General features: G+C 62.9%; 1 protein-coding gene across 1 annotated transcript; it reads right to left on the bottom strand.

Annotated features, from left to right (window-relative positions):
• Positions 1-1095: 1095 nt before the first annotated feature.
• On the bottom strand, positions 1096-11337 carry AKAP17A (A-kinase anchoring protein 17A). Its single transcript, XM_070501946.1, has 5 exons — positions 11184-11337; positions 8053-8830; positions 7269-7417; positions 4145-4385; positions 1096-2989 (listed from the first exon to the last, which is right to left on the bottom strand). Exons 2-5 carry the CDS (start codon positions 8812-8814, stop codon positions 2048-2050), a joined length of 2094 nt encoding a protein of 697 aa, XP_070358047.1. The 5' UTR covers positions 8815-8830; positions 11184-11337; the 3' UTR covers positions 1096-2047.
• Between the last annotated feature and the right edge of the window lie 1339 nt (positions 11338-12676).

Genomic DNA, 12676 nt, shown 5'->3' with positions numbered 1-12676 from the left:
CCCTGGACCACCACTCACGCACGTCCAGGGCACCCACAAGGCCACACACCCCAGGGTCACGGCCGCCTCCTCTCCCCTAGGTGGGGCCAGCCCACCAGCACCATCCCGGGCAGCCCCGTAGTGAGAGGCCCTCCCTCCCTGCTCTGCACAGAGGACCCTCACTCCCCACTGGAGCCCTGCGCCCCCGCCCGAGGTCACTGTGAACAGTGGGCCACTCAGCACGGGAGGAACCCCGGACCTCAGAGACCCCTCTCACCTCAGACGCCCCTGACGTCTCAGAGACCTCTGTGACCTCACAGGGCCCTCCCTCACCTCACAGGGACCCCCTCCACCTGGGTCCCCACTGGCCCTCATCATTGCCATCTGCTCCTTCGAGATCCCCAGGGTTTGGGGGCCCCATCTTTCCCAGCACCACATCCAGGCTGCCCAGTTTGGCGTCCCGATCTGGGACGTTTCAGAGCCACCGCTGACGCACACGCTCAGTGTGGGGCTGCAGGGACCCCAGCATGGCTGCCCGGGATCTCTGAGCAGCTCTTTCCCACCACTGAGCGTCTACGCACAGCCTGCACCCACCCGCCCCCCCACCAGTCGGTGACAGATGGGACAAAAGCCATTCCAGAGAAAGAAGCTGCGAGTGTGGTGCGCCCGGCACGCTGTCTGACAGCGGCGTGAGCGGGTGGACCAGGCACGTGACTGGACCTCCATATGCCGCGAAATCTGCGTTTTAATTAAACACACGGGCGGAGGGATGACTGCAGGCTGGGGTCCCAGGAGGGGCACCGGCTCCTACCTGCCCCCACGACGGCAGCTGGGAAAAAACCCACTTTCTCTTTTTGGAAAAAGCGGTTCTGCAGCTTTGAGAAGGTTGCACTGGTGAATTCGCTAAAGTCTGCGTTCTCAGCAAGAAAAGCAAATGCCTCCAAGGACCCAGGCCTCTCCTCCACCGGGTTATCTGAGGACGTCGACGGCACGTGAAACACATCACTGAAAACCACCCCTATCAGCGTCAGACAGGCTACACCAGGCTCAGCTCAAGGACGTCACCCAAAGACCTCCAAAACGACAAAAAACCCCGTAAGAATGGAGAACGTCAGCTCATTGGAAAAAGATTTTATTTCACCATAAAAAGGCAAACTGGAATAAACAGCCCCTCTCCGAATGAACATGAACGGTACAGCTCTTCTCAAGTATTTCTGGGCTTCCCTCGGAGAAGCCAACGATTATAAAATGTAACAAGTTTGCAGCCTGAAATCGGTTGGAAACGTTCCGAGTAAAAATAATTTAGCAAAACGGCTTCTTAAAAAAATCACACACGCTAACCTGGACTAGAAACCAAAGCTTTTGAGCAACTTATTTTATGTTTGACTTGAATTTGTAAAAAGTGACTGTTTCTGAAGTCCGGGAGCATCGCGCCGCCCTGTGGCTCTCCCCGGGGTGCAGACGGCACGTCTGCCATCTGGATCTTAAAGCACTTGTGCCTTCTCCGCCCGCGATCTAAGGGGCCACGCTCGCTTTGTTCTTTGGGTCTCTCGCCCAAATCGCATTTCACAACCAGATAAATTCACAAAAAAGAAAAAGGAAAAACAAACCCCAGGGCAAGGCTTTTTCTTTCCAGTGCTCGCGGGGCGGTGGCTGTCCACACTTGACGTCCGTCCGCGATGACAGGAAACGCGCCCCGCGCTGTCCCTCCACGGGGGTGTCCCTGAGCGCCCAGGGAAACTCTGCTGTGCCCGCGGGCGCGCGGCGGGTCTGTGACGCTCGCAGCAGCCGTGCTGTGCGGTTCTCCTGATTTAGAGAGGACTGGTGATGTTAAAGCTATCCGAGCGACAGTTTGAAAGGGAACTAAAGCTAGTGACTGAGGACGACAGGTTTCAGCCACGGGGCCGCCAGTCGATCATGAAAGGCGTCTTGAGACGCGCTGCCCTCCTCCGCAGGGCGGGTCCGGGGACGCTGGCTCCGTGAGGTGGCGAGCAGACAGGAGCCAGGACGCTCCGGGGGCTGAGCGCCCCAGGACGGCGGCGGCGGCGGCGAGGGGGCGCGCCCTGCATTACCTGTTCCAGGTGCTGCGGTGCCGGCTGGGGGAGCCCGAGCGCGACCTCTCGCTGCGCCGGTGGCGGCTGCGCTTCCTGCTGGAGCTGCCCCTGTGGTCTCGGCTCCTCTCCCTCCGGCCACCCCGCTCCCTGCTGTGGGACCTCCTCGACCGGCCGTGGTCCGGGCTGGCACTACGCCGGTGGGGGCTGGCGTCCGGGTGCGCGTGCTTCTTGTGGGCCCGCCGCTCCTTGCGCGGCTGCCTGCCGTCCTCGTGGCTGCCGGCCCGCCGCGGCCGACTCCTCTCCCGCTTGTGCCTGTCATCTCCACTCCGGTCCCCGCTGGCCCGGCCACGGCCCTTGCTGGGCTCACGGTTGCACTTGTCTTGCTCAGAGCGGACGTCCTTTCTGGGTGCGTTCTGGTCGCACGCGGCGGGCGCGCCCTTGGGCTGCTGGGTGTTGTCGGGGATGCACGACAGGACGCCGGGGCACCTCTTGTCGGGTGAGCCGTCATCCGGGACGGCGAGGCGGGCAGGCTGGCCTTCCTTGCCCGGGGCCTCCTCGGCCACACTCCCGTTCAGGTTTCTGGGAGCGGCGTCGGGCTCTGGGCGGGGCGGGCTCTCCTTGGAGGCGCTGGGGGGCGGCGGGCCGGTGAGGGGGTGCAGCGAGGCGGCGCTCACGCAGCCGGCCGACACCGTCTGCAGGATGTCCAGCACGGGCTGCAGCAGGTCTGCGTGGGAGACCCCCAGCTCCTCGTGCGCATGGGGGTCGTCGCCCTTCTTGCTCAGCAGGATGCTCAGCAGCCGCTGGCGCAGCTGCTTCTCCTTGCGCTGCAGCCCCAGGGCGCGCTCCTTCTCCTCCTCCACCCGCCGCAGCTCGGCCTCCTGCAGCCGCCGCCTCTCCTCCAGCTGCTGCAGACGCAGCGTCTCCTCCTTCTGCTCCTGCTCCTGGAGCCTCACAGCCTGCGGCAGAGAGGGAGGCGCGCCTGAGATGTCTCTCTCCACCTACCTGGGCGCTCCGAGGAGGCGCTGGGGTTGTCGACGCCGCGTGGCCAGGGGGTGCCGGACGGACAGCCTGGCCGGAGCGCGGCCCGCCCATCCCGAGCGTGCCCCGGGCCAGAAGGAAACCCCGTGGCAAAGCTCCTTGGCACGGCCCCAGGGAGGGCGTTTCGGGCAGGGCCCGGGCCCCTCCTGGTTGCAGACGGGGCCTGCTGTTAGGTCGCAAGCGGTCGCCGGCCACAGAGAGCTGAGGTGCCAACGGAGACACGCGGCCGCCGCCACGTGCCGTGCTGGGCCTAGCCTGGGTTAGTGTCTTCAATATTCACCATGAAATAAGAGCTGAGTGGCCCACGTCTCAGCGCCTGCCACGCTCCTTCCCGGGCACTTATCACAACTGTAATTAGACAACAGGTTATGCGGTCGCCCCGCGCCCGGCTCCACGGGGGCCCGCGGCCCGCCTGAGCATAGGAGCGCCCGGCGAGGCCCGTCCGCGTGCCCCCCAGCTCACGGAGGTCGCCAGCCGGGCCTCCAGGAGGAGCAAGGGGAGAGCGAGGAGCCTCCCGGGACAGAGACGGTCGTCGGCACGGCACCGGTCGGATGCGCAGCTGCCGAGGGGACACACGGGGCCCGGCCAGGCTTGGTGGCGCACCCTGGGCTTCCTGAAGGTCCCTGCTGGATCAACCAGGTTCAGCCCTCGTCCTCCCACCCTGGGCTGCGGGCCTGGAGGGGTCAGGGCAGCACCGGCTGACCTGCTGTCCCCAACTGGGGGACAGCCCCAGGGGCCGGGGGCCCTCCGCAAGCTGTGCTATTCCCTCGCTCTGGGGCAAACGTTGGGGAGCCCCAACTGAGGGTACGCTGATTGCGAGTTCTACCAGCTTGCAAAGGGGAAAGCACAACTCTGCCATCCGGGGCGACGCAGGAATCCTACAAACCAGCACAGCACGGGCGTCCCCCTCGGCAGGAACACTTAACGCTTTCGGTGGTGGCTACCACCAGCCGAGGGGAGGGGGGCCGGGAGCTGGCCCGCGTTTCAGGGGAAGGCACGGACGGCAGCCAGAGCAGGCGCGCCCCCGCCCGGCCGCCCGCCCACCCGCCCGCCCGCCCGCCCGCGGCGGGTACCTTGGCCCGGCTCAGCAGCTCGGCGATCAGCCGGATGGACTGCAGGTTGCGCTGCGCCAGCAGCAGCTTCCGCTCCTCCAGCTTGATCTTCTCCTGCAGCTTCTTCTGCTCCTCCGCCTGCAGCTTCTCCAGCTTCTTCTGGTTGCGGCGGAACTCGCGGTCCCGCTGCTTCTGCTCCCGCTTGCGCAGCTTCTCCTCTCGTTTCCGCTCCCGCTCCAGCTCTTCCAGCTCCTTTTGCTTCCTGTGCAAAACAGACCAGGGTTGCGTGAGGTGGGGACGGGGTGCCACAGGGGACACCCCACACGCGACAGAGGTGGAGGGTGGGCGAGCGGGGGAGGATGGCATTGCGGTGACGTCCATGTGACGAATCGTTTTAACCCTTTGCCCCAGAAGACATCCCAGTTGAATCCCAGGACCCGAGACGCAGCCGACGTACGGGAAGGGGGGATTCCCATCATCTTCCGAGGGAGAGTCTTGCTAAGTGTGACGCCAGACCCGGAACCGTGCAGACAGGATGGCGTCAGTCTAGCTCTGAGCGAGCTACGTGCCCCCCAGGGGGAAGGGCCGACCTCACACCGGGGCACCCGCATCGCAGCACCCAGGACCCCCCGACCTGCAGTGCTCCCAGCCCCAGAGGGCACCACGAGCCGGGGGAGCATGAGCCTGACTCAGGAGGAAACTGCCCGCGACTGACGCCCAGAGCACAGCACAAGCACTCGCCAGTGCCAACAAGCGGCCCGGACACGACTGAGCAGAGAGCAGAGGCCGTGCGGGAGCTTCCAGCTCAGAGAGGAGCCACTTCTAAAAGGTGCCGGTGGTGCCTGCACGTCCCCTTCCTGGGCCTTCACAGACGGGCCGTGGGGCCCCCCGGAAACTGTGGGGCTGGAGAAGGAATGAAACGTGGATGTGCACGGCCACACGGAAGATTCTGGAAGAACTGTGTTAAACGGAAGATCAAACACAGAACGCTATGCCCTGTGCTATCCCTTCCATGCGGAATTCTAGGAAAGCCAAACCCACAGGGATGGCTGGCTCTGGGGTGTGTCCCCCAGTCAAGGGGGTCCCCGATGGCAACGCCCCATCTTAGGGACATCCTGTGAGATTGCACGAGAGAAACGACCTGGAGATGGCAACTTTCCTTGAAAGCAAATCCACACCATGCCCAACAACCTAGAGCCCGACAGGACTTTTTCTTGGGGATGGGGGTCAGTCCCTGAACTGAGGAGTCCGGAAGAATCCACAAGAGTCTGGAAAAACCCACCATGGACACACACACACCCATGTCTGCCCTCTGGCTTTAAAATCTATCCAATGACCGATGCACGCGGGAGACGCACTGAAGCCGCTCTGGGCGGGAGCAGACGCGCAAGGGGAGACCCTGACACCCAGGCACGCCGCCGATCAGCTCCGGAACACAGTGGAACTGGTCACGGCGACGCCAGACCCCCAGAGATGCAGCCAGCAGACCGGAGCCCCGGGGACGAGGAAACCAGGATCCACATGCCCTGGGACCTGGGGGGAGGACGGGCAGAGCGTCACTCGCCCGTGGAAAGCAATGCCCAGCCGGAGAGCCTGCCCCGAGGGCTGCCCCAGAAGGTCCTCTCGCCCACGCATCGGGCCCCAGGGCTGCAGGAGCCACAGGCCACAGCGGCCTCGTGGGCCCTACCACGGCCCGGGGCTCTGCACAGCACACCTAAAGGCCCGGACTTGTCAGCTGAGGACGTGACGTCCGCCACCAGCTACGCCCTGGTGCTCATTAGAACGGAACCACCCCCAGGAACACGCCGGCCAGCGACAGAGCGCCCGCCCAGGCTGCCCCGGCCTGGCCGCAGGCTCAGGACAAGAGGGGGCCGAGGGCGGCCATGGGGCCCTCCTGGATCCCCATGGCCCACCTGCATAGCCCCACGCCCTAAGCTTGCCCCGGGCACCCTCTCCAGCCCACGCCTCTTCCCGCCACCCCGTGACCATGACCGTGACCACGGCAGAGGCGCCGTCCCCAGCTGGGAACCCTGTGTCCCCAGCACGCCTCCCTGGACACCCTGTGTCGTCCAGCCCACACAGACAGAGCGGTCTGTCCTCCGAGGCCTGCCTTCCTACCACAGAACTCAGGGAAACTGCTCCTCTGAGCGAGACCTCAGAGCTGCTTGCAAAGCACCATGGGAGACTCCCGCGGGGCCTGACGGCCAGGGCTATGGGGGGCACGGCCGATGCCCCAGGAGCGAGGACCAGGCCTGGGGACAGGGGCTGGGCCGGTCTGCACACTGCAGGCCGTGTCTCTGCAAGACGGGGCTCCTGGCACTGCCCGTCCTGGTTCCGCCCGAGGACAGCAAGCTGCCACGGGGACTTGGATCCACAACGTCCCCTCCTGAGGACGCGGTGCAGCCAGCACGCCCCACGCTCCCGGGCAGCCTCGCTCCACAGCTTCAGACAGCTCACGAGAGGGTCCCGCCCGGCCCACGCCCACACCTCACCTGCTGCCCGCCCTCCCGGGCCAGCAGGCTGCGTCTCCTCCGGGCAGCAGTGCAAGGTGAGGCCAAGACCAGCCATCAGCACAACACAGCCGATGGGAAATGAGCCTAGAACACACGCACGTGAAAACGCGGGAAAGAAACGCCAGAGGTACAGCAGTGGTGATGGGAGACGGAGCGTTTCTCCTACTCCCCCAAGTTTAGGTGATGTCGACGGCTAGATTACCACTAACACCAAAGCAACAAGCGCAAGGGGGACAGACAGTGACCCGGGTTCGCCCTTCAATGCCTAAAGGCCAGTGACAGACGGCACCAGTGACCCCGAAGGCGTCCTCCAGGGAACTGCTTTTCGTGAGAACCTGCCCGACTCCACCAGCTCTCGACTTCTTTCTGTCACCACAGCTTCAACCGAAATGCAAAACCGCACAACGGCCCAGACTCTCTGCTTCTGCGGGCAGGACGCGGCACGGCGCCCACGGGACGCGGCTCTTGAGGGATGGCACCGCCCGGGCGGCCGTCAGGGGCCAGCCACATGCAGGACGCGGGCGGGAGCGCACATGCCTTCTGCTGTGTCTCCAGCAGCGCTGCACGCATGTGCATACGCACACGTGGGCATCGGGCAGCGACTCAGACGGCGCCGCTTTCACGGAAAATACCTCTCCTCAGCCCTCTGCCTCTCCTCCGCCTCCTTCTCCCGGCGCTTCTGCTCTTCCCGCTGCTGCTCCAGCTCCTGCAGCTTCTGCCTCTCCAGCTGCCGCTTCTTGATCGAGGCATCGCTCAGGTGCTTGGTCGAGTCGAAAGAAACCTTGAGGAGCAGAACAGAGAGCGCGGGGTTACCCGGAAGCCTTGCTGAGACACGAGGAAGCGTCGCCCATGCCAGGCAGGCGCTCACAGAATCCCGCCACCCTGGAGAAGGCGAGTCATGGCAACACGATCCCGCAGACGTTGTCTGAAGCCCCGCATCAGCGAGTGGCTGACCTGGGGAGGAGGCACCGACCCTCGGCGCATCTCACCCTCGCCACCTCTTAACACCATTCTCCCCTTGTGCTACGGGGGCCCCACTGTTCCCTGACGGTGCCACCACTCCACTGCCAGGGGGCCTGTGCCCATGGTGACTGGGGTGCAAGCTGATGGCCCCCAGACCAGGATCCTCTACCAGGTTGATGCCCTTGTCACTGCAAAGCCAAGGTGAGTCAGAGACGGCACCCAGAGGACGACGTCTCCGTCCTCGTCTAAAGGAATGTGGCTCCCTGACATCATCCTTAAAATATGGGTTTTCTAAAAGCCGAAGTGCGGCCGCCTGCCTTGCTCTCTCTGCCTCTGAAACTCTGTGGAACACAGGCTTGTCTTAATCTTGTCGACGTAATTTTGCTTTCCCCTGACTCCCACGAGGGCCGGAGGGCGGCTGCCACTCCGCGCCGGCAGGACGCCGGGTCTCACCTTGATGTTGCAGGCCACGGCCTTGCCGTCCTCGCCCTTGTACATGAGTTTCATGCCGCGGAGGGCGCTCATGGCCTGGATGAAGCCCACGTACTCGCGGTACTGGACGTACGCCTCGAAGTTCAGGTGCCCCCCGAAGCTGAAGGTGTGGAAGTTGCGGCCCGTCATCTCCTCGCGGTACGGGTCCAGCATGGGGATGTCCACGTTCCGGATCTCCCCGAACTTCTCGAACACCTTGACCAGGACGTCCTCGCTGGGTTTCTCCGAGCCCGACTCCTTCAGCGCGAACCACTTGCAGGGCAGGCCCTCCAGGTGGATGGTGTCCGGCCGCTCGCCCGGCAGCGTCTCGTTCATGTCCTTCGCGTCGCGGAAGAAGGAGTCCCAGTCGTGGCGCGTGGGGAAGTCGATCTTGAACTCGGCGGCCCGCACCTTGAGGATGTCGGAGAAGCCGCTGAGCTTGATGGTCTTGCCGTCCAGGCAGGCCAGGAAGGATTTGACCAGGCTCTTGTTCTCCACCTCGCCCTCGAAGCGGATGAAGTCCATGGTGCTCTTGGAGATGCGCAGCGTGGAGAACTGGTGGTTGTGCACCATGCCCTTCAGCCTCTCCATCACCTCCCAGTTGGAGATGGACTTCCCCGGCTGCTTCAGCTGCGGGAGGGCCACGCTGATGGTCATCTTCGTGATGGGCTTCAGGTAGAGGCCGTACGCGGGGCACAGCTCCACCGCCTCAGACGTGTCGTGGACTATGGTGGCCGCTGCCATAGCCGGGGCGTTGGGCCTGAAACGCAAGCACAGACACGGTCAGGGCCGGGCCTGGAGGGGCAGGGCGGTGTCCCTGTGCCAGGAAGCACGTCAGGCCAGGAGCGGAGGGACGAGTCTGCTCCTCTGCCGGGTCAGGGAAACTGGTCCCCGCTTGTTAAAAGTCATCACCCAAGATATCAGTTTTTGTTTTTGTTTTTTTTAAATCATCAGATTACACTAAAGAAGGAAAAAAAACAGGTTGTCAAAAACTTTTAAGAACAGCTTAGTGCCCAGGCCTCGGTCAGCGCTGAGCCACCCCAATACCTAGAAGCAGCTCTCCGGGGACCAGGCTGAGCTGGGCTGGCTCCCTAACCCCCACCCTGGGGTAGCAGGGAGAGGCAAGCTGGAAGCGCCTGGCTCCACTGAAAGCCAGGACGGGCCCACGGGGGAAGGGTTGGCGGGAAAGAGACCTCGGCTCCAGGACAGGGGAGGGTGTGCGGAGGAGGCGGCCTCGTGTGTGAACTGATCACACAGAGAGGGAGTCTCAGGCTGAGACTGACAACTTTAGCATCTCCACCACGGGCCCGACTCAAAAAGAAAAGGTGCAGGGCCAAAGCGTGGGGCTCTGAGGGCCCCATGTGTGCACCCTCTCCCCCCCACCCCAGCTTCTCCAAGGCAGGTCTCCCCCACTGCTCTGATGGAACCCAGGCGGTACAGGCCGTGGTGACCCCACCGGCCGGCCACCAGCTCAGGGAAGACTTCTCGCCAGGCCCGGGAGGCACAGCCCAGAGAAGGGCAGGCTGCAAGGCCAGAAGGTCCAAAGAGGACGGGAGAGCCACTTGAGTGGGTCTTTGGCACAGGAGGGGGGCTGTGGCCTGGGCTGGGACCAGATACCGCCCCCCAGGACCCCGAGGGCTGCATGGGGAGCCCGAGCCAGAAAACAGGCAGCCCCACCTGTGGCCAGTAACCCTGGGACTCCCAGCTTCCCTGGTTGCCTGGCAACCCGTCTCCCCAGTAACGCGCTTGGCCCATCGGCTGCCCCCAGCACCCAGGCCACCCCCAGCACCCTGGCACCATACCCCAGGCCCCCTCCAGCTCCCTCTGGCCCCCAACTCCAGCCTCCCCATCTCCCCAAGCTGCCCCACTGTCACATCGGTATCCCATACACCCCCATTACGCTCAATACCCACAGCCCCCCATACAGCACGTTACCTCCGCCCACTGTTGCCCAGACACCTCTGGAACGGCCCCCAGACCCCAGAAGCGGCCTCCCTGGTACCCTCAGTGTCGCTGGCCACCCCTGGGCCTCTCCCCCAGCCCCTCAGAAACTGGGACCCCTGGCTCCTCGCAGACTCTGACCCGCAGTACTCCTAGCCCCCTAGTACTCCCCGCCCCTCGCACCCCCAGCCTCTCCAATCTGTTCTCAATACCCTCAGCGCCCTGGTATGCCCATCCCTGGTCCCCCAGAATCTCCAGGCCACCCGACACCCCTAACCCCAGGACTCTGCCTCCCGGCAGACCCAGGCCCCCAGACCTCAGTGCCCCCCCACTAGCCCTGCAGACTCCAGTCCCCGAAAAAACCCAGACCTCCAGGCCCACCAGACCAGAGTCCCCAAGAAGTCAGACCTCCAGGCCCACCAGACCCAAGTGCCCCCAAGAAGTCAGACCTCCAGGCCCCCCAGAACCAGGTACCCATAGACTCAAGGACCCCACCCTCAGGCCCCTAGACTCAAGCCCCCTCAAAGAACACAGATCTCCAGGCCCCCCAGAACCCTGTCCCCAAAAACAACAGGCCCCCGCCCTCCAGGCCCCCAGAACCTGGTCCCCCCACGAACACAGACCTCCAGACCCCCAGAACCCGGTCCCCCCAAGAACACAGACCTCCAGGCCCCCAGAACCCGGTCCCCCCAAGAACACAGACCTCCAGGTCCCCAGAACCCGGTCCCCCCAAGAACACAGACCTCCAGGCCCCCAGAACCCGGTCCCCCCAAGAACACAGACCTCCAGGCCCCCAGAACCCGGCCCCCCAAGAACACAGACCTCCAGGCCCCCAGAACACGGTCCCCCCAAGAACACAGACCTCCAGACCCCCAGAACCCGATCCCCCCAAGAACCCAGACCTCCAGGCCCCAGCTACTCGGCCCTCAGACCTCCGGGCCCCGAGCCCCGAGCCCCCCAAAAGCCCAGACCTGCAGGCCCCCCAGAACCCGGGCCCCTCAGACGCTGGTCCCCCCACACCCCGGTCTCCCCAGAGCCCTGACCCGTAGGCCCCGGCCCCCCCCAGACCCTGGCCTCCTCAGAGCGCCGACCCGTAGGCCCCGGCCCCGCCCCGGCCCCGCGGACCCCTCAGGCCGCCCCGGCTGGCGGGGCGGCGTCGTCGGCGGGCTCACCGGCGCGGGGCTCCGCCTGCGTCCCGGCCGCCGCGCTGGCCCAGCTCCCGCGTCCCAGCCGACCCCGCAGCGCGGCCTCCCCGCCCGGCGTCCCACCGTCCGCCAGAGGCGCCACCGACGCGACCCGTCGCCGCCCGCCCCTGTGACGCACTTCCGCTTCCGGCGCTCGGGCCAGCGGAAGCGGCCGCGCGGCGGCTCCGGGTTTCTCCTCCCGGCCCTGGCCCCGCCCCCGGGGGCGGGACTTCCGGCGGGGGGCCGGGGTGGGGGCGGGTCGGCCCGGGCTGGACACTGCGCATGCGCGAGCCCGCCCCACCCCCACGCGGCCACCTGTCTGGGTCCGAGCGGGGGCTGCACCTGCCGCGGGACATTAGGGGCTTCCGGAGCGCTCGGGGCTGCAGGCCTAGGTTGTTATTCTAATCCTACATCCCAGAGGACAGTTCAAGTTAGTTCTAAACTTGCTGTTTATTGTCTATTAATTTTTAAACCATTTTTACTTTCTTGTGTATATTGCTTAATTGCATAACTATATCTAAATACATAACATAAACATAAACGTATAGCATTTTTATATTTCTCCTTTAAATTTGTATATTCTTATGTAACAATTATTTAATTTTAATACTATATGCCAATAACCTATAAATGATATATTTGCTGTCTGTATTTTATGCACCGTATTATTTTTAAATGTTTAATAATATCTAAATTTCAAGCATACACATGGGATAATATATCTCAAATATTACACATAGTATACTTTATGTAATAGGTTTTTGTGTGATTTTACAAATCATATATTTTATACATAATAACATACTTGATATAGTTGTGTGATACAGTTACAAATTAACGAAGTCTAATTTATTAAGCTCCCACCTTGTGCCCCATGCTGCCCAGGGTATGGGCTTCTGATGCCCCAAATAGGTTGCAAGCCCTCAAACTGAAAATCCAGTGTGTCGGAGAGCAAGAACAGGGGTCACAGCATCTGCTTCAGAGGGGGCGAGCGTGGGTGAGGGGTCCCTGAAAGCAAGCAGAGTTTTAAAAGCAAAGGGGGTCGTGGGTATTTTCTGGGTGTCTGCTCTGTGAGTCACCTTGTCCCGTTAATATGCTGTCCATCAAGGCAAATATGATCCTGGTAAGGAGGAAACCGAGGCTCCAGGGCGACCCCAGGTAGGCGGACCCCTCTTTGAACCCAGGCAGGCTTCTCGGTGGGGTATGCATCTTTGCTGTCTTCATTTAATTTCTCCTTCCCCTTCGGGACCCAGATGTGCTTCGTGTTGTCTTTGAAACCAGTCTTCCAAAGCCCACTTGCGTGTGTCGATGGCGTGTTTCTTTCCCCCGGGGAACTGCTAAATTTGGAAACCGCTTTTCCCGTCTGCTCTCGAAGCATTTGCAAAGCAAATTAAGAAATGAGTACTCACTCCTTCGCAACCCCCGAGTCTAAGAGATGATTATAATAATTTGTGAAATGTTTGAGGAAAATCCTCTTAAAT

This window comes from Equus asinus, chromosome X, assembly GCF_041296235.1.
Source record: "Equus asinus isolate D_3611 breed Donkey chromosome X, EquAss-T2T_v2, whole genome shotgun sequence".
In the NCBI taxonomy this organism is placed as follows: domain Eukaryota; kingdom Metazoa; phylum Chordata; class Mammalia; order Perissodactyla; family Equidae; genus Equus; species Equus asinus.
Note: the sequence above shows the minus strand (reverse complement) of the source record. Positions and strands in the feature narration are given on the sequence as shown.